The 21,951-nt window shown below is 38.5% G+C and overlaps 2 protein-coding genes across 3 annotated transcripts; both read left to right on the top strand.

Annotated features, from left to right (window-relative positions):
• The first annotated feature begins 20 nt into the window (after nucleotides 1-20).
• On the top strand, nucleotides 21-4,502 carry ppil6 (peptidylprolyl isomerase (cyclophilin)-like 6). Its single transcript, XM_023290577.3, has 8 exons — nucleotides 21-375; nucleotides 464-559; nucleotides 2,632-2,820; nucleotides 3,091-3,153; nucleotides 3,329-3,476; nucleotides 3,882-3,941; nucleotides 4,048-4,183; nucleotides 4,306-4,502. The coding sequence occupies exons 1-8, from the start codon at nucleotides 298-300 to the stop codon at nucleotides 4,415-4,417; spliced, it is 882 nt and encodes a 293-aa protein (XP_023146345.2). The 5' UTR covers nucleotides 21-297; the 3' UTR covers nucleotides 4,418-4,502.
• Nucleotides 4,503-7,975: 3,473 nt separating this feature from the next.
• Nucleotides 7,976-20,310, top strand: cd164 (CD164 molecule, sialomucin). Of its 2 annotated transcripts, XM_023290559.3 has the most exons (6): nucleotides 7,976-8,211; nucleotides 8,832-8,903; nucleotides 14,821-14,889; nucleotides 15,232-15,366; nucleotides 16,150-16,227; nucleotides 16,329-20,310. In XM_023290559.3, exons 1-6 carry the CDS (start codon nucleotides 8,151-8,153, stop codon nucleotides 16,493-16,495), a joined length of 582 nt encoding a protein of 193 aa, XP_023146327.2. In that variant the 5' UTR covers nucleotides 7,976-8,150; the 3' UTR covers nucleotides 16,496-20,310. The 2 variants fall into 2 exon arrangements, with proteins under 2 accessions (XP_023146327.2, XP_023146328.1); XM_023290560.3 differs by lacking the exon at nucleotides 15,232-15,366.
• Nucleotides 20,311-21,951: the final 1,641 nt, after the last annotated feature.

Below are 21,951 nucleotides of genomic sequence, written 5' to 3' on the forward strand. Positions count from 1 at the left end.
GCGTCACCTTACTACGCTAGCTTGTTGCCGTATTATTCATCTCAGCGTCGAAAATAAAGCGAATGGAATGTTTAAATTTAATATATGTAGTCAATAGCGGCTTTTAACAGTAACTATCGTGGTTAAATTTTTTAGAAAAAAAATATTTTTACAAACAAGTTGGAAGGAAAGGGACCGCTCTAACGAACTGGATCGCAGCCCGATATTTTAATGTACGTCATATTAAAGCGCCTTCAATTCCTTGTTGCTATGGATACGAGGCTCCTGTTTACAGACTGGTGATTTTTCTCCTCAGTCATGAACTCCAAAATACACCTGGAAATTGTCGGCTTAATTAAAGACAGCAATTTTCATGTTGCCAAAAGTATTGCCGAGGTAATCCTTTCGGTTTTCTCTGGTTTCATAATAACTCTTATTTTTTTTCACCTTAACTTTAACAACATTTGTATCTGTTCACGTACAGGGACTGAAACAGAACTTTCCCGAGGCTTTTCTGGAGCCCAAAATTCAACCACTTCTTGAATTCGACTGGCACAGTTATCTGTATAACAAGAAAAGGGTAGGCCATCTTGTTCGAAAAGACCAAAACTGTAGTCCTTTCAGGGATGCAGAGGTGGGCTGCACAATGTTTTACAGCTTCTCTTCATCTGTGCTAGAAGAACTGTTTGAATATTTCACTAAAGTGACAAGAGAAAGTGTTTCGAAAGGGCATTCACACCCTTACAGTTGTTTTTTTGAAATAAAATTTTCTTATTATTCTTATTATTCTTATGACATAAACAAGTGGCATGCCCAGAACTGTTCATACCCTTTCTCAGTAATCAATGACAATTCCTTTATTTGCCAACCCAGCAATCAAATGTTTTTTTATCATTTCTAAAAAGGTTAATAAGTGTCTCCACTGGGACTATAAAGTATCTATCTATCTATCTGTCTGTCTGTCTGTCTGTCTGTCTGTCTGTCTGTCTGTCTGTCTGTCTGTCTGTCTGTCTGTCTGTCTGTCTGTCTGTCTATCTATCTATCTATCTATCTATCTATCTATCTATCTATCTATCTATCTATCTATCTATCTATCTATCTATCTATCTATCTATCTATCTATCTATCACTGATGTCCAGTTCTTTGAGGTTAGACTCCTTGCCATCACTCTGGTCTCCAGTTCGCGCCACCCTCCATCAGATTATGGGATTTAGGTATATTTCTGTTAAGAATTTATTAAAAATTTGACTTTAAGTTTCAGATCCTTGTGTTGTTGGAAGGTCCAATGCTGCCCAAGAGTGCCACATTTTTTCCTCTAGAATCTTAATATAGCTCTGTTTTTTCATGCTGCTGTTTATTTCAACAAGGTTGCCTTGTCCATTGACTTAAGCCACTTCACCCTATGCTATTTGACCACAGAACTGATGACAGGAATCTTTCTTCTTGACTTTGGGCAGCATTGAACAGTTCAAACAAGACATTGTACTGAAACATGCAACCAAAGCGATAAAGGAATGCAACAAAGAAAAAAAATCAACATTTTGGAATGACCCAGCCTTCATCCACACCTGAATCCCACTGAGCTTCAGTTGAGTTTTGCAAGAGCCTGTCTTGTAGAAGGGGAGTCCCTCTTGGTCCTTGTTCTTTTGCAGTGTCTGCCAGAGTGTCTGCCTTAAACTGCCGGTACCAGAATTCTACAGATTCATAACAATGACCAGGTGATCTTTGGATTTTTCTTATCCTGTACCATTCTTGTCTGTCCAGGAGTCACCTTTGGCTTCCTAACACCCCCTCTGAGGTTTCTCATATTGTGGAACTCCTTGTATTTAATTATGTTTGGCACTGTGGCTGCTGAAAGCACTTTGATTCAGCTTTACAGCCTTTCCCTGTCTTGTTAATAGCCACAGTGGACAACCAGCTATTTATAGTATATTAGAATTCTATAGAACATAGCTGAATCTACCAGGATCATATGAAATGGCATAAAAGCTGACACTTTCTCAGCTGCTGTAACTAATTAGACCTCTGCTCAGACTGAAGCTTGTCACAGCTATGCTGGGGGATACATAATGTCTGTCTCAAATCTCTGTGTGGCAATAAGAAAAAAAGGATGTAAGCTGTGCCACTAATGAATTCAGCAAAACAAATAGGAAAGTCAGACAGGTGTCAGTCACATGCTGTGTTTCCTTCCTGAGCAGAGAGATCAAATCATGCAAACACTTGTGTATGCCTATAATTAATAGTCACAGAATTTAAATGTTGTAACACATTGAACTGAGCTGAATTTTAATAATGAGTTGGCTAAACAATCTATACATACAATGCATTAGTTTCGTACAGTTTGTAGATTTCTTTTGTATATTCTTGATTTGTAAAATAAACATTAGCTAAAGCTGTCAAATAAGCACAGTGGAATAATAAATGCAGCATTTTGTCTGAAATATATTGTAGTACACACTACACATTCATAGGTGACACCATCTAAAATGACCGCTGATAATGCTGTTATAAATAATGGATGTAAATGCGTAAACTGCAGCAATTTGTGATGCTCTACGCCTAAACGAGAGACGACTGTAGTTTGGAGTTTTTGGTTATTCTAAAATGCTGAATCACACAACACATTCATTGTTCCAAACTTGTGATTCAAGGAGCTGCGTGGTGAAGTGTGGCAGTACTCCAGCGGCCTGATGTGCTTTCTGAACGGCCTTCTCCTCGGCAATGAAAAGGATCTTGCCAGCTGGGCTAAGAAGCAGTGGAGTTTCACTTTCACTCAGCCACAATCCTTCTACGTGGCTCTCAGTGAGGACTTCTACACCAAACACCTCCGGAAAACTGGGGCAAGTCAACACCACAGTCATATAAAGAACTAATGTAGGTAAAAATATGGACACATGAAAGGCCAGTTTCCCTCCTGAGAGTGGTATCAGGAAATTCTGCAGATAATTTAATTACATTTTGATTAAATAATTGGCTTATTGCATGCATCTTGTGACTTTTCCTGGTCAGTGTATATGAAGCTTTGCAAACCACTAGGCTTTTTAACCTGAATATGATTTTAACTTGAGACATTGAAATGAAAAATGCATATCTGTTTTCCTTTGTTTTAGCATCAGTTTGTCTTTATGGACATAGAGATTGCAGGAGAGGCAGTGGGGAGGTTATTGTTCGAGGTGAGGCAACTCTGACACATGGAGCATAGAACCCAAACTCATGTATTTCCACAATTCATCCTTTCTAATTAAAAATGACTGACCATTTGACATTGTTCAAATTACGAATGTAAGAAAATAGACAATCCTTACAGAACACTCTGTGATCAGAGCACATTGTCTCTCCTCTCCTCAGCTGTTCTCAGATGTCTGTCCAAAGACTTCAAAGAACTTCGAGGCTTTGTGCACAGGGGAGCGAGGACTGTCGCAAGGCGGCCTCCGGCTCTGCTACAAGGGCTCTCTGTTTCATCGGATTGTGCCCAACGGCTGGGTACAAGGTGGAGGTACTGTATGAGCCAGCACAGTCATAACAGAGTGTCTCATAAAAAAAAAAAAAATCAATATATGCACAATGGAAATACTCAAAGAGGCTTTAAGTGCAGGGAATTTAATGATCTTTGATATATTTATCTCTACGCCAAGTACATACAGTACATACTAGTTAAAGATGTAGATGATACATTATTGATTTGGACATGGTTGTGATAATAACTTTATTTAATCTGGAAGTGGTTTGACTGTTCTCTTTTAGCTAAATGAACCTCTAAATACATGGACTTGATAGCCACATGACTCATTGTTTTTTCATCTAGAACATAAAGAAAATATTGGGGGATTAAAGAGTTAAATGTATCCCAAAATAATTTTTTGTGCCATCACAGTTTTAATTTTCTGCCTGGATTTTGCAGATATTTCTCCAGGGAGCAGAGGTGATGGAGGGGAGTCAATCTATGGACCAACTTTTGAAGGTACAGTTTCTCCAATGACAATATATTGTTCAAGAAAAGCGCATATTCGCAGATGTATCTGAGCTCATTCTGCATTTGTCTTGCCACGTGTCCGTCCTCCTTTCAGATGAGAGTTTTGCTGTTTCCCACTCTAAGCGAGGTATTCTAGGAATGGCCAATAAAGGTCCTCACAGCAATGGATCCCAGTTCTACGTCACCCTGCAGCCAATGCCCTGGATGGACAAGACCTATGTAGCCTTTGGGTTTGTACCACCAAACTCACTTAAAAGATAGCTTTTAAATGTACACATTCTGTCATTCTGTATAAAATCAGCTCTCCAGTGCTGTCTTTAAGACACTTAATGTCTTCTTTTCTGTCTTCTAGTCAAGTGGTTGAGGGTGTCGACGTCCTCAGAAGATTAGAAGAGGCCAAGATCTACAACGAAAGACCAAAGTATGAATGTAAAGTTACAGCCTGCGGAGTGTTTAAACCATAGCTCCGAAGCACTCTTTGCTCATGCCTTTTCAAATATGCTTTTCAATGTTTTTGCTGTAGTAAAATAAACTTTAAATTCATGTATACCATGACTGATGTATGTACATGCACACACATTTGGTGTTTTTTTTAAACAAAGCTTCCATATTTGTTTGTAAATTGCATATTCATTCTGTTATAGGGATTACTGTTGATCTTTGCACAGATTTTTAGAGTAGCTCAAAGGACTTCATTGTAATTTAATCAAATTGCTATTTTACATATTATTTACAAATAAATCTTCCAGATGCTGCAAACTGAACACACAATTGAACTTAAGGTGGGAGTAAAAATTGTCGCCTTTGTTTATTTAGCCTTTCATTTTAATTGTCATGATTTTCTGGGAACAGATGCTGATTCAACATCAACAATAACAATTAAAATTTATTACAGAGAAGAAGAAAAAGAGATTAGGGCAAATATTGACACATTTTATGAGTCATGCAGTTTTAGCTATTGCAAATATAAACATGATTGTCTAAGACTAATTAGAATAATTTAAATGGCTGTAATAAATCACGTGTCCCAAATGGACACAGTTTAATTTGAATATTTTTAAACTGTATCAGTAAAATATGTCAGCTGTTAAACATTTAGGTTATAAGATTACCACCCTGATCACTAGGAGGGCAGTTAAACCACAAATGATTCATATCTGTGACAAATTGTGATTCATAGTAATTTTTTATTTGACTTTTTTAAATGACATAAATAGATGCCAATTGATGGTGACACATCGTCAAAGAGATATTAATGATAAACTTGAGCTATTTTACCCCCAAAGAATACCAAGACCAAAACTTTTTTTTTTATTATTAATTCTCAGTAATTATTGGCAAAGCATTTATTTGCCACAAAAGCTACCAAGTAGTTCTTATAATTTCTAACAAGCTTTTCACATGTCTCTACTCGGATTTCATTCCACTAACTGCTATGATGTTCTCCAGGTGTTTGCGGCTGGAAGACTCTCTTTTCATCACTCTGGTCTTCAGTTCCCTCCACAGATTCTTGATGAGATTTAGGTCTGGACTCTACCTGGGCAGCTCTAAAATGTTGATTTTGTTTTCTTTAACTAATTTCTTCATCACTCGTGATGGTGAGCCCCAGATTCATCTTGGCCTCTTCCTTTAACTTGCTGGCGCGTGGGTCATTTTTGGCTTCCAACCACATTCTTTGAGATTTTCACAGTTTGGAGCTCCTTGTAGTTTTTGATGATGTTTTACGTCTTCCTCGCCTCCACTTGATAACACTCAGATCTGGCTTTACACAATACTCTCAGTGACAATCCATAATAACAAGCTCACTGAGGTGCTTGGTTTTAGGCATAATTTGCAATGGACAACTGACTGATCATTCACCTTTTAACTGTACCTGTCTAGAGGATCATAAATGACTGAAGCCAGCTGATATTAGACTGGGCAGGTCGCCAGTTCATCACAGGGCAAACATCACAGGGCTAAAACACAGAGAGCCTGACAACCATAGCTTACAAACTCACACCTACAGGCAGTGTTTTTGCACTTTGGATTCTGGGATGATGCCAGGACACAGGCACAGGGAAAACATGCTGACAGAAACATCTAGAAACATTCACAATGAAAGGCCTCAGATGACCTGCAAGTTCAAACTCAGAACCTTCAGAACATTATGCTGCCCGTTACTACATTCAGTCGATTCATTTCATCGATTCTGTGGTTGGATGAGGTGAAAGCGAAGATCACAGTGAAATGTGGTGGTGGGAATGTAATGCTTTTCTTTGTCAAAATAAACAGTGCCATGAAAAAGGACGCCTAAGATAAGATTCTGGAGGAAAATATCATTCAATCTACAGAAAAAGTAGAATTTTCTTCTAACAATGATCTAAAACATAGAGTCAAAGTGGTGAAAAAATAGGTAAATAGAAAAAATAACATTTTTGGAGATTTCCAGGTAGAACCCAGACATGAATCACAACAAAGATCTGTGGAGACTTGTGAAAATCAGAGTGACAGCAAGGAAACCTTCCAGCTTCAAAAACCTGGAGTACATCACAAAGAAGGAGTGGAACAAAATCCCAGTGGAGAAATGCTTAAAGCTTATTAGAAATGCTAAGAACCATTTCATTGCTGTGGTGCCAATAAAATAAAATCAAATCTAAAATTTGCCATTGATCCCTGAGAATAATTTTAGAAGTGGATTTTTTTGTATTATGGAACCAACAACAACAACAACAACAACATAGAAATAGTTCAAATCTATCAATAACATCTCTAACATAATGTCTAATTGTCATTTGTCCCTTAGTTGTGTTATTTATAGGCAGAGGACACCTCACTACAAATCCAAATATGGCACAGGTATGAATAATTTAGGACTTAACCACTCTCCCAGTGATCAGGATGATAATCTTATAGCCTATATGTTTAGCAGCTGATATAATTATCCTGCATGTAACAGGTTCATTCATTTACACTATTCTTATTAGTTATAGGTAATTATGTTTTTTATTTTCAGTAGCTAACATTTACTTTAAAAATGTGTATTTGCCTTAATCTTGTTTTTTTCTTCTCTGTATTAAACTTAAAATTTTTTTATTGAAATGGATAAACATGTGCTTCCCAGAAAATCATAACAGCAATTAGTTTGTGTGTTCAGTTTGCAGCTTCTAGACAAATTTTGTTGCAAAAAATATGTAAAATTTAAATATGATAAAATTAGAATGAACACACTTTTGATAATAACAAGAATAATAATAAGTATAACAACAACAATGATAATAATAATAATAATATTATACTATACTATATATAGTTAATACTATATATATATTAATAATATACTATGTATATATTAACATTATGCTTTCAATAAACTCTAATAATAATAATAATAATAATAATAATAATAATAATAATAATAATAATAATAATAATAATAATAATAATAATAATAATAATAATAATATAGTTTATAATATATTATGATATTATTATTATTATTATTATTATTATTATTATTATTATTATTATTATTATTATTATTATTATTATTTCTGCGTCATTATCTTGTAGCTTATATGTTTTGTTTTTATAGTTTGAATTTCTTTATTTAAATGGTTAAAAGACTAGCTAAAATACCCTCCAAAAAACTAGCATTTACATGAAGACCCTCCCACCTTGGCTTGTGTGTTCAGTTTACAACATCTGGTTAAATTTTGTTGTAATTATTTTTAAAACAATCATCCCCCCCTCTATATCACTGCTACATCGTCTGACAGTCTTTTGTCACTTAATATTCAGGCAGGGGAAACCTACTGGATGGATGGATGGAAATCAGGATTTGCTTTAAAATGCTGTAAGGGCCTCTACCACGTCACTCCCATCTTTAATTTAATGCAGATAGTTGCGGCCCACAGGTGTATCTCTGTCAGGTGTTTGCGGCTGCCGTCTCAGCCAATCAGAAGTGGAGCTCTGCGTTAAATCGGTCCCTGTTTCCTCGGACGTGTTTGCAGCTGAACCCTCCCCGCCGGCAGCGCCACATGACCTGTCAAGTAGGAAGTGTCGAGCTAGCAGCAGCAGCAGCAGCAGCAGCCTCAGACGCACAGACGAGGAGGGAGCTGTGAAATCTCCGAAGTCTCTTTCTCGACGTTTCTTTCTAACCAGCTACGTTTTCCTCCCGTACAAACAGCCGCTAAGAGCTTCAAGTTGGCCGCAGTCATGTCGCTGAAGGTGGCGTTTTTCGCGGTGGCTCTGGCTCTGATCGGCGCAGCAGCCGCAGGTAAGTTTCGCGACCTCTCACCGCTTAGCTAGCGGCTAGCTGAAGCCAACCGTGTCCCTCCTTTAGCCACCCGGTAAACTCACTTTTACTCCTCCGTGTGGCTCCTGTTTTACTCCCTTTAGGCCCCGTTACACGTCTCGTTTTTTAGTTTCATAGCTGTCACATATTCTTTTTTTTTAGCTTACAAAAAATATCCCTTTTTGGCAACTTGTCAGTTTTATTTCCACTCCGGCCAGCAAGTTACCAGGACCAGCTAACGCTTTAGCCTGCTAGCAAGCTGTGTGACCCGACATTATATTTACATTGTTAACTGCTCTATTTGTGGCATTATGTGGTTCACGGGAGGACACGAGAGCAGGAACAGGACTGCTGTAGCCCAGGTTGATCAGGTTATTAGTGGCCAGACCAGGTTGTTATGTAACACTCTCACATTACAGACTCTGTTGTGCCACACTTAGAAGATTTATTACACTGTATTGCCCTGCTTTGTTTGCTTTGTGCCCAGAGATTCATGTCCTTTTGTGCTAGACCGCTCTGGAGCGTTAGTTTCATTTTCTGTCACATGTAGGAAATTACTTTAATTCACAAATAGCCATAACTAAATCTAATTTCTTCCACAGATGAATGTTCATCCCAGACATGTGCGTCATGTGGAACGATTACTGACTGCCAGTATGTTAACTGCACGACATGTGAGTATCCGTCTGAATGTGTGGCAGGTTGTCGCACAGGTTGGTCTTTGTGTGTTGCTTAATTGTCCCCAATTGTGGAGACGGCTGAGCGGATTGGACGTGTGATTCCTGGGCATGGAGGGAATGTATGGCAGCAGTAGTGTGATCTTTGTGGCAACTCGGGCCTGTGGTATGGATCTGAAATCTGGATCTAAATTCTGCAGGTGCTTGTACAGACCATTTCTTAAGATGGCAAGTTGTAGAGTATTAACAGGAGAGGTTATTTACTTATTAAAATGTCCATTTTCAGTTGTGACTGCCCAACATCTCGGTACTGCTGCTCTGTAATGTCTATATGTTAAATCAAACCTCTGCCTAAACACAACTGCCCTGAAGATGAGAAATCTCTGACTTCTGTTGGGAAATATGCTACAGTGGTATTTTTAACCTAATTTGGAAATCCACTGGTTGTGATTAGAAGTGTGCACTATTCAGTTAAAAGTACTTGCTATAACAAAACTGCATGACAGACTGTTTCCTGAATCCTCCTCCCCCTACGGTTTGGTGTCTTTGTGTTTTCTACTGTTAGCAGGTCAGGAGAGGAGCTGCTTGTTATGCTGCTAGTGGTGTCAGAGGTTACAAGTTTTGAGTAAAGCTTGTATCATAAAATTTCTGGCTTATCACACAAGTTTAATCAGCATATGGGAATGTAGCTGTAATTGAGCGTGTGTGTTCATTAGCTTGAAGCACACTTGTGACTATATGTTTAGTGGCGAAAACCATTCCTCATGAGTGGAGGCTCTCTGGGGTAATAATCACCATTTGACCCTCGAGGGCCTTGTTCTATTCGAGTTCGGTTTGTGTAGTAAGACACACACATGGTTCTGTAGTGATTGTGAAAAGACGAACAGGAGAGGAAACGAGGGGTCGTGTGGCAGGAAGCTTGCAATATCCTCATAGAGGGGAACAGAAGGAAGGAGAGGATAATGGCAAAAATGAGAGGAAAGAGTGTGCAAACAGGATAAAGGATTAATTCACTGTGTGTTCTTAAAAATTTTTGCCTTGAGTGCAGCTCAAGACTCAAATTTCAGTTGCTTTAGGCTCATAATGGATGATTTGGGTAATCTTAAGTGTGTCACAGGTTGGTCGGGTAACTCCAAAATCAGTAAGCTAAGCTCCTGCGACAGTTAAATTTAGTACAACAGGCACACAGCGTTTTAACTCACAGGGGGGTTGACCTGTTTGACAGATTCACCAATGAGAAGCTCTGATTCTCTTCAGGAGAGACTATCTTGAGATTTGGTGATCCCACATCCTCCTCCTGCTTTGTCTCTGAATGTTGAGTGGCCCTCGTGATGGTGATGCATCCCTTTATGATTTATTTAGTGGTGAACAGGACGGGCGAGATGGCAGTTATGCGCCGCTTTTCAGAGTCACGCAAGACTGGATAGGTGGGTTTCTGTTGTGTTTCCCAAGGGAGAAGCAAGTCCGGGGTTTAGATATCATTTTTATTCACAGGAGGAAATGACACCCACAGACACCACAACCCAAATCAATATGAAGATAAAGATCTGTTCCCATATTGGGTTTAAGTTTTTAGCTGCTTAGTCTTTGATTTATTTTACAAAAAATTTAACTAGCAGTTGTTTTACCCAGATTTGAGTAAGATAAGCACTCTGTTCTTGTTTGAAAATGTGTCTTCTACTTTGACTTCCTGAAGACTTCTTTCTCACACCAAAGCAATCTACTTGAGCCGACACTGTTGACCAAACAAAGCGAGAATACGGCTAAAGCTTTCACAAGCTCAAAAGTGGATCACCTATTTGAAATGAACTGAGCAAAAAAAAACTCCATAAAGGTTAGCTCTGGCCAGCCAAGATGGCTTTAATGAAATGCAGCATAACCACACTGCTGTACTGCAAGTGAACGCCTACCACATTGTCATTACCAGATTTATCTTTGGTTTAGGGATTTTGTGTAAACAAGCCTTGGGCGTCAGAAGCGCATTTCCCTGCTGCCTGATGTTTGAATGCTCAGAAACTTTACACGTGTGCACACAAGCTCTGTAGCGCGTTTTAAATGTAGGCTGTAGTCTGAGACAAAGCTTGTTGAGTGCTCTTCACTTAGAGGCTGTTTTCTGCGGTGAGCTCGAGGCCCAATAGTCTTTCACTGACACCTCTTGTCTGAGCGATTTGTGGATGTGACGATAATGTCACCATCTTGGAAAAGGGTGAGAAAGAGCTCTACCTTTCACAGCTGCCTGCGAGATAGTATCCCTCTGACCTGTTGGACTGAAAAAATCCTTCTGCCACGTGGTTCGGTATTCATGGATCTGTGTCAGGTCGCACAAAGGGTTTGAGACATAAGACAGCCAGTATTTAAGAATTCATTTGATCTCGGATGTAACCGTATGACAGTTAGGAAGGCAGTGAATCATTTAGTCATTTCTCACTGTAAGCCTCCAAACCTCAGGTAGTTTCTGTTGGTGGTTTTAGTGCCTGTCACATTTTGAGTCCCTCTATGGGAACAACACAATCATAGTTAGAAGTAGAGAGAACTCAAAATGTCTTCTGTGCAGAATGATGCAGAAGTCATAAAACAATAAAGGAGAATTTCTTTGTCGTTTTTTACAAAAATGGAGAAGACCTGGGATCAAAATTGGTGACTGTACATACTATAGATATTTTTCTACTTACACTTTTAATTGGTTTCCATACTTGTCTGTTTTGTCGAAACACAGCCTGCAGTTCAGCTGAAACCTCCGTGAATTTTTGTCACGAGTCGCTAATGACGTTTGGTCATGCTGGATTTTTACAGAATCCGGCTACTGCAAATGATTTATTTTGGTGAAATTTTAAATAAGACATGTAGGATTAAGTGAGTTTGATGAAATGCGTCAATTGCAGTCTTGGATATGGTTATGGTTCCAAAGGGAAATTCAAAAGTGTTGAAAAATACAACTATTTTTCCTGTTTTCAGTTCTTCACTTTGATAAATTGTAATTGTGTAATTTTGGCAATTTTTCAAAAATAATTTGACACATCACTTCCCTTTCAAACCTACTGACTGGTTTAAGGGTCCAGAGGTTTAGAAATGATTCACATTTATATTTTCATTTACAAAGTGTCAAATAACTAATTAGGGTTATTATAAATTGTGTAGATATCCTTCGCTGAGCTATAACAGTACAATCATGTAATTAAGCAGGATGAGCCATTAAGAAAAATAATGAAAACATGCATAAAATCAGGGCGACACTACACTGGCAGATGGAAACAGTGGTGATCAGTCAATGCTTTCTGAGTAATGGACACCTAACAGAAAAACTACCTCAATAATCACATTACCAACTGAAAAGGAAGACAATTTTAATAGAAACTTTGCATGATTAACTTCACAAACTAGTAACTGTGACAGAGATGCTGTTTGGTAGTTGCTTGTGCCAAATTCAGTGCAAAAGATGCATAAGCTGATAGAAGGAACGCAAACTATAGTCATTGGAGCAAGTGGAAAATCCAACACAAGCCAGCGAGTTATTTTCTGTCCTTATTTGGAGACAGACAAAAGATGCTTCCGACAATTGCTGCAGACTGACTTTGTTAAACCTGGTTTATCTGTAATTTATGGGCAGACATCTGGCGGGAGTCATTGGTTGCTCTGGAATATCATATCACCAGCATGAAGGTGTAGGAAGGCATTTTACAGCACCAGGTGCACCACAGCGAGAGGAAACGCTTCTCTTTATGATGTTCCCGTATTCAGGATGATAATACCCCCATATACTCATAAAAACAAACTCAAAAGTGATTTTTCCCCAAAGATGAGGTCAAAGGCATTTAATGGCCTTCCTTGTCACCATATTTAACGGTTATTGAAGCTTTGTGGGAAATGTCTTTTCAACTTCTGTATTACGTGACATGTTTAGTTTCAAGATGAGTTAAGGCATATTCCAGAGAGGGGTGAAGGCAAATTGCTGCTTTGATGAATATTTGTGTCGTTACTGTATTTTCATAGCTGTATCTGCACAATATAATCCCCAAGTCCTGAGTAATTGAAACATTGTTAAGGTGCTAATATATCATGGAATAATATATAATGTAAAAATGTATAATAATTTTATTTTTATTTATGACATATCTAAAAGTAGTAAAAATGCCCATGATAATTTATTGACTCAATGCAATGTGACTTTAAAAAAAAAAAGTGAATATATTTAATTTTTAAGAATGATGAAGAAAAACATAAATTTGTGATGTTTTGGAAGCTACAATTTATGCCTGAAATTGAGGTTGCCCAGTCATTTCTGCTCAAATATATATATATATTTTTTTTTTTTTTTTTTTTTTTTTATAATTTATATTTAACTGTACACACTTTAGACTTTTCAGTTTACACTAAACATAGTGGAGGGAAAACATGTTTAGGTTTATTTTCATGAGGGGACTTTGAACCGGATGTTACCAGTTTATGGAGGCAGATTTCTGATGTGTGTATACCTGTGCTACAGCTATTGAAAACATCAGTTTAGCTTCAACAACGGCAGTCAAGTGTGTAGCATAGAACTGGGTGAAAGAAACGTGTAGTCAAGAGGTGCTGACAGTCATGACTCATCGTCTCGTCACTGTCATACAGTCCAAGTTGTACATGAAATTACATGTTTATCCAGTTTGTGTCTGTATATCAGTAAAATTTAGTCATCTGCTGGGTGATTATGACACAAAATCATTGTCTACCTGTATTTTGATTTGCTGTCCAGGTGTCTAGAACCAGCAAGACTTCATGGCGGGTCAAAGTTCCCTTCTGTCATTGTTAATAAGTCATCCGTTCACAGTAAAATAAAATACACCTAGATGATCAACATATGACGTAGTAGACTGAATACACATAAACGGATGGAAATGTTTTCAGTCTAAGAACCATGATAGAATGTAGTACATTTACTTAATTATTGTATTCACCTGCATGTTACTAGATATTTGCAACTGACTTCAATGTAACTGTTTTATGCTACTTTGTTCTTCTGGGAAATGTGTACATTTCTCTACTACTTTTATCTGACAGCCATACTTACTTTGCGGGTAAATACTACAGATAAAAACATTTAAAATATCAGCTATAATGCAATGTGACGGATGAAAGTTGTTTGTGAAGCTTGGTCTTAACAAGGTACAACATGAATTATTCTGCTTACCATTTTTATGATGCATTATTAATTTGATCCTATAATGTATAGTAGTATAGCTCTGGGGCAGCTTTGTTGTTTTAAGAAATACCTAAAGTGTCATTTGCTGTCAGTTTCCATATTATATTTATCTGTTCTGAATGCAGAGCTCTAATGGAGTGTGTTTGCATTGTTGCTTTTACTTAAGTGTAGCATCTGAAGCTGTCTTTCGCTGCTGCAAGAAGTATTCCACATTCTCCTCACTGCGACTGCATTAGCTACAACAAGAAATTATGCTGATACAGTGCTGAAAATGAATCTACACAAACTAGATTTCAGGCGGGTATGATGAGGGCAGCAGGATAGAGGGAGCGCCATCCTTCAACTGCAGGATGTGGGCCTGTGAGCAACTGCTCTGACCTTCCTGTGCAGGAGATCAGCAACGAGAGCTGTTCTACTACATGCAGAACGAGTGTTGCTTAACTATTTACACGCACAGACGTGGTGCAAAACAGTTTGCCAGCTGCAGATGACTGTTGCATGTAAAATCTGCTGAAGAACAACTGAGCATTGTCGTGTTTTGGAGCTTTAATGTGTGTATAATTGGAGCATGATGGGATGTCTGGAGAGAAATGCCCACAGTAGCATTGAACGTAAACCACAATGAAGTCCTCCTGCTCTAGCTGACTCTAAAACATGATTTGACTGCTTGGATAAACTTAATTTCTATGAACCCTGAATCAAATATTTAATTCCTGATGCTTTTGTCTCTTTCAGCATTTGTTGGTTGTCGCAATATGACTCTTGTTGGAGTCAATGAAACCTGCAGCAACGTTAGCTGCTCAGGTAAGTTTATCTACATCGTGGTTCCAAATACCAGAGTAAAAATGACCATTTAATGTTCTTTTAGGACACATTTCTCCAAGGGAAGTGTATAAACTCTGCAGATTCTGCTTTCCTGCTTTGCTCCAACTGAAATGTTAAGTGTCAGTCTAAGTCTTTCTGGGTCTTTCTCTAAAATGTCTTCTTTGTGTTCGGCAGACTTTGCCACATGTGCAACAATTTTTTTTAACCTGTGGAAGGGAAATGGTGGGAGACTGATGTAATTGTGTAATTTTGGGGCATAACCTTGTTGTTTGGCTGGTTTCTGTTGCTTTCCCCTTGTCTTGGTGTTGGTTCCTTGTCCAGCTGATCAAACCACAACAGTGCAGGCCGAAGGTACCCCATCTTCCCCGACTGCTCCCCCTCCTTCAACTCCTACCCCTCCCGCTACAGCCCCCCATACCTCTGTTGTTGTCTCCACCTTTACCAGCAACACCACAGGTAACCATTCCCTAAAAACCCCAGCTGTCCCCCCCGTACTGTGTGTGAAGTGGGCTTTCCAATAGATTCAAGAGCTCTTAAATTATAATTCGTAAGAGCCTCATGAATCAGACTGTGATTTTGATACTTTTATGGTCTTCTTTTTTCAACAGTAGCCATTCAAAATATTTACATTCTGTAATCAAATCAACAGAGGAGTTCTGATTATAAAAAGTCTGTGACATTTTTGCTCATTGTAGTCTCATTTATAACTGCAATATAAAGACCTGTACCTCTGTGGGACGTAGGTATAGAAGTAGAGAGAGTTCAAATGTCCTCAGCACTTTGACACTGTTATAGTCATGTAATCATAAGAAAGGATGGTTTTTATTTCTTTATTTTACAAAGATTGAAAAAATCTTGAATCAATGTGTACATGTTTCCAAATTGCTGCTAGTTCTGGGGGGAAAAGTTGACTCTACATACTATAGATTTTTGTACTTTTTTGTTTACATGTCTCCTGTAAACACAGTCTGCAGTTCAGCCCAATTTCAGAAAAAAATTACCAGAATTATTTGTCATGACTCCTGGTTGCACCGGAGTCACTAATGGCTTCACGGTTGGGCCATATAGTGCTGATTTATTTCGTTTTTATGATATTAAAACCACAAACCACAGTGTCTGCTTTCAAAGTAGCGCAGAATGTCACCAGATCAACTAGAAATATTAAGAATTCCAACTTGAAGCCTGTCACATAAAAGCATAAAGGCTAATGGATGTTTTCTTACTGTGACGCTACTACAGACAATGGAACGACTTCTAGTGTTGCACCAACTTCCAGTACCAACGACACCACCTCCATAGCCACAACCATTACTACAAGTAAGTCTGGCACAATGATGGAGAAAGTTTTTTTTAACTCTTTCCCTTAACTGTATATAAACAGCAGTAACTGATTTCCTTTGCGTTGTCTTTTATCAAAGCTGCAGCCAACGTGACAAGCACCACACCAGTCACCCCTCACAAGAACTCGACCTTTGACGCCGCAAGCTTCATCGGTGGAATCGTGCTGGTCCTGGGCCTGCAGGCAGTGATCTTCTTCCTCTACAAATTCTGCAAGTCCAAGGACCGCAATTACCACACCCTTTGAAGTGGCTTGCACTTAAGGTTCCACATCATTTGACCTATCCCTACCAAGTAGACCCTGCCAGAGAAAACTCCCCACTCAGCACACATTCATCAGGGCGGACTCAAACAGTGTTTTCAAGCAGGTTTTTTTTTTTTTTTTTTTTTTTGATGTTTGTGCTACTTGGGGTTTCGGCCCGCATTAGAACTGCCTTTGTAGTTTGTATTAGGGCAACCATGCATGCCTGTATGTATGATAATTCACATCACACCCACTTGTACATCTCTAGTGACAAGACTTTTAGGCTTTGAGCATTTGATTACATCATCTGGTAGCTACTCCCACCTCCCTCAAGCAGTTAGTCACTCTGCAAAGACCGTTTTCCAGTGAATTGATTGGGCTTGCGTTATTTATAGCACCTCTCGTCATGCCTTCCTCAGTTAAACGCACCACATGAGAGTAATAGAATTAGTCATGTATACGGAGTAGCTTCACTGTTGATGCTTGGAAGTCGTACAGCTGCAAAGTGGTAGCATTGATATTATTATTATTATTATTTTTTTTTAAATCTTGATTTGGAAACACTGTTTGAGTTCACAGCTATTCTTAAACATGACGACTGCGATGATTCAGTTTTGCTTTTAGCCTCTTCAATTGTAGGTTTCCTGTCCCTCACGCAGCTGTATGGTGTATATGTGTTTCTAGATGATGTAAAAAAGGCAGAGTTACCTACATGGGAATAAAAGCAACACTGAATCATCTGATGTCGGACTAAAGAAAAAGGTCTTATTTTCATGGGGGTTTCTCTGGGCATTTAGGAGTCCTCTGCATTTTCTACTGTTGAATTCCCTTGGAAAATTTTCAACCCGTACATGGTGTTAAAAATGTCCAACATCAACTGCCACTACAGCAGCTCAGTGCAATAAGTCATGGATCAAATTAATTTCACAACCATTAATCTCTTAACAGTCATTTCTGAGCTTACCCACTTGGGTTGCTAATGTAGAGCCGACCCTTTCCTTTCTGTGGAGTGCTCAAAAGGGGTCAAAATAGTTGAATATTTCAGAAATGTTTAATTTGTTTAAATGTATAAAATGGAGAACGGGGAGAAATAACATGGCATGCACCTTTTCTTGATGTGGACAGTGAGAGCAGTGAAGTGCCTTTAATGTCCAGTATGACTTAAAGAGAGAGGGAGAATGAAGAGTCTTTTTTTCTTGGTTGAGGCCTGAGTGTTGTCATTAGTTTATATTTGTAAGCAAGAAACGGTATCGCTGTGCTGATATTGGTGAGAACCGTAGTGTCCCAGCTGGACTGAAGAGCCTTTTATCATTAACAGTAGATAGTTATTACTCAAGGGCCTTGATCAGTCAAGACTTTGTCCTTGAAAGTACCGTAGAGGACTATATTCAGTGCATGAAACCCACAGTCATCTCACTGGTGACTTTGTAGAAATAAATCCTTTAAAGGTACTCTCAATTTTGTAGCATCTAATCCTGCCATCTAAATTTCCTTCCATCTCTATGTTTTAGAACTGAGTTACACAGCAAACAATGAGCTGACAAGAAATTTCAGACTGCTGTTATAGGTGCAATAAACCTGAGAGTACCTTTATTTTAAAGAAATGGAAAAAAATATTGGACTTAATTTAAAAACTAGTGTATCAGAGAGAGTGCGTTTAAGTAAAAAAAAGAAGTTGGACTGTTTGAGTGTTGGCTTTGTGCACCTCTGATTTCTGACTTTGCCATATAAACCAGAGGACTGAGAACGAAGTGCAGAGTTTTAACAACTAGGTGGCTGCGCTTACGCTCATGTCAAGGTCTCTAATTAGTTAGCTGCTAACTGTGATTTATTCCTTTCCCATTTGGTCCCTCCTGTACATAGCCGTGTCCTGTGTTTTGCTCATCTTCTAGGTTTCAACTTAAGGAAAGGCTAAATGAAGAAGCGTTTTATCAGAACCTTTTTGCTTGTAGCAGCTTGTCAGTGTCAGGAATGTTTTGTTTAAATGCCTTCTTTGTTTTTTTTTTATTATTATTGCATGCTGAATGCTTGGAGTTGTGATTTATTTTCCTTCCATTGCATATGTTCTTAGGGGTTTAGACACACTTAAAAACCACTTAATTATTTGTGATTAGCCCATATGCTAGCTGAAGGAATGCCTTGAAACGGTGTGCATTAAGCCAAAGTCCTCACTTTTGGCATGGAAATTGAGCATTGCACTGACAAGCTTTGTTTTGTAACTTTGCCTTTATAAATGTTTTCATTGTTCAGCTAAAAAGCAAAACGACAACAAAAAAAAACAAAAAACAGATGCTTGTATAAATACTCAGTCTTGAATATTACTGCTAGATAATGAATGAAGAATTTTCCCTGTTTTGTATGACCACAAATGGTAAGAAGTTCATGATCAAATGTTTAGTTTTTTCCTTGCTTCTATAATTTGGGATTACATGTTTACTGCTGCTCACTATTAACATGCCTTTAACCTACTGTCACCTGGTGGCATTAGGCTACAGCCCAAAGACCCAAGTGTGGCGAGTAGGCTAGAGAGTTTTTGCCTTAGCTACACCCATTTCATTCACTCTCTGCATGTGGAGTCCCTTCGGCCAAATTAAGAGAAATATTTTGAGTTTTAGCTCACAGCTGCTGAGTGGTCTGCTGTGTAACCACTGAGTGCTCTTTGCATTCCAACATGGTAGCTGCATTCCTTAAGAACACAGCATCACATGTTGACATTGTCCAAACAGGTCTGGTGTCCATGGATACCTGATGTCTGCTGTGTCGCATCTCAGCAACTCCCTCTTACAAGTTACCAACTCAGTCCCTGCACCTCTTAAGGAAAAGTGCCTTATTCAGTTGATATCCTTCTATAGTTGTAATGTAAAGCGATATGCCACATGTATTAAATATCAACGGGACTCAGCACTTTCAGGCCCCTCTGAAGTGGTTCTCTGTGTTGTATTCTGCTTAAATGTCTGTTTTGTCACACTCAGCCTTAACTTCTTGATCAAACTCACAGAACGTTTCCTTGTGACGGGCTGTTCAGACAATTATTAGGCTGCTGTGGCTTCAAAGGGTTCGCTTGTTGGATGTATCTTGAACTTATGGATCGCGTTTCAGCAGCATTTAACGATTACTCAGTAGAATTATAGCTTAAGTGCTGCTTAAATGACTCTAATCGGATGAATGGCCTAGTTTTGAAATGGATGAAGCCTGGTCGTGGCCTGGACAGCTTCTCACCACCTCATTGTAATAAAACAACTCGCTGGTAATGTTGTAACCACAGCCACTGACCTTGAGTGTTCTTTATTGCAACATTTCCTCCACACTGCATATCACATGACTTGAACTCCACTTTGGTAGTAATATGTGGTGGTTGCATTGAATGACATCTTCTGTCCAGATGGACTTCAAATTCAAAATTTTGCTTGGTCATGGAGGGCTCTCCTATCAGTTTCCAGCCTTGTAGTGTTCAATTCAAAGCGCGATGAGTAATAGGCTTTTTCATTCCCTCCTTTTGCCTTGTGGCTTTATTGCTAAGTGCACACACTGTAGTGCCATATCTTTTACTTGTTCTTTTAGAGGCCATTAGTCTTGTAGGTACGATTTTTGGTTTTTCTTGCCACCCCACTTTGACACACACACACACACACAGCCATATGTAGACACTTCCAGGTGCCACAATGCTTCCTGAAATGTTTTTGTGCTTATTTTGTGCCTTTTTTTCCCCCTCTCAAGCTTTTTCTTTTTTGTTTTGTTTTTGTTTCTGGCCTTGTTTTCTAGTGTTGCCTTTAGTTTCACAATGTTAAACCAATAAAGTTTGAATATTGTTAAACAAATCACCCTATTTTCCTTTCATTTGACAGCAGTGTCAACTTCCTCAGAGCTTGTAATTTACATGAGTGGGACGATGATACTCAGGCAGGTCTTGTGGGGCTCTTATCGCCATGGTTACAGTTGAAAGGCCAGTTACCCGGACAACAAAAGATGGTGTATCAAATTCAGGTTTCCTTTTGTCTTGCCCTGTATGTGCAACTAATTCTAGGTCAACAAATTCTCTTGTTGGAAATGTGAACAACAAAGCAGTGCAATCAAACCATATTTACACCATCTAGACATTTATGTATCTCTGAACTGGCAATATACATATGGAGGTGGTTTAGTTAACTTTGGACAGTGTTCAGCTAGTTATTTATATTTCCAGGCTTTTTGCAGTGAAATGAATAATATATTTCCCAAAAATTTCAAGTAAATCATAGAATATGTTGTCTGATTTGTTTTGCTTATATTCTTTGGCCATATTTGTTACTGCTAGTGAAGTTTCAGCACTTTTTATGGTCTGCTTCATGGACCATTTTCAGGCAGATTCAATGATATGTATACTTATGTGCAGCATCTACCCTGCCCCATTCATGACCTCAATTCCTATTTCCTTGTGTAGCGAGGAGATGATGATTACAGGGTAAAGAAAAATAGATTACATTTCTAGCACACATTTAAATTTTCTGAAGAATGCTTAATACATTCACCTTAAAGAATGAATTTAAAAAATGAGACCGAGACTTCATAAAGATGGAAAAGGATACAGGTTCAATTTACAACAACAAAAACATCAGTACAAGCACAGTTACAGCAATAACCAAGAGGCATAAACTGATCCATAGTATGCTAATCAGTGGCCATCCTCCATAAATGATAACATGGACAGTTCCCTACTAGCACAGTCTAGCTGTGAAAAACAGATGGGCAGGTGTTTCAGACTTGGCAAAGGGATTATCAGCGGAAATTGAAGTTTCTGTGACAGTTCAGTGTCGAGAATTGCATAATGTGAATCTCTATAGACGGCATTAAGAAAAAAAAATCTCTTGCTTGCTCTTTGGCACTTAACTGAAAGGTTAACTTTCTGATGACCGTGGGAGCTCATTCATTTGTCAGAGAAGACCAAGATAAATTTGTTCTGTTCAGATTGAGTTCAACATTTTGATTTCAACCTGGTCAAGGCTACCACGGTGAATGCATCGTCCTGACACTGAAGCATGAAGGTGGGAGTGTGAAGGTGCAGGGCTGCATGAGTACAAAAGCTGTTTCAGAGATTTTTAAAAAAAAAAATTTTCATAGAATGAATCCAATAGATAACCTTTGGGTATTTTAAATGTAGAGCAACACAACCCCTCCAGCAAAGAGCAACTGAGAAAAAAAGTCTAAGGAATGGCAGAATATCTCTGCAGAAATTTCGTACCCTCCATGCTGAAGAGGATATATCCATCCATCCATTATCTATAGACAGGGAGAACATACAAACTCCATGCAAAAACCTAAATAGCTGAACAATTAAGAGTTTAACATGCTTAATCTTTATGTGTCAACAGGTATAAACTGACCTAGGCCAGTTTATATCCGGGTATACTTTGGCGGGGGGGTTAATCTGGCTTGTTAGACCGGGATGCAAACCAGGGATCTTCTAGCTATGAGGCGACTGT

This window comes from Amphiprion ocellaris, chromosome 12 (assembly GCF_022539595.1).
Source record: "Amphiprion ocellaris isolate individual 3 ecotype Okinawa chromosome 12, ASM2253959v1, whole genome shotgun sequence".
Taxonomy (NCBI): domain Eukaryota; kingdom Metazoa; phylum Chordata; class Actinopteri; family Pomacentridae; genus Amphiprion; species Amphiprion ocellaris.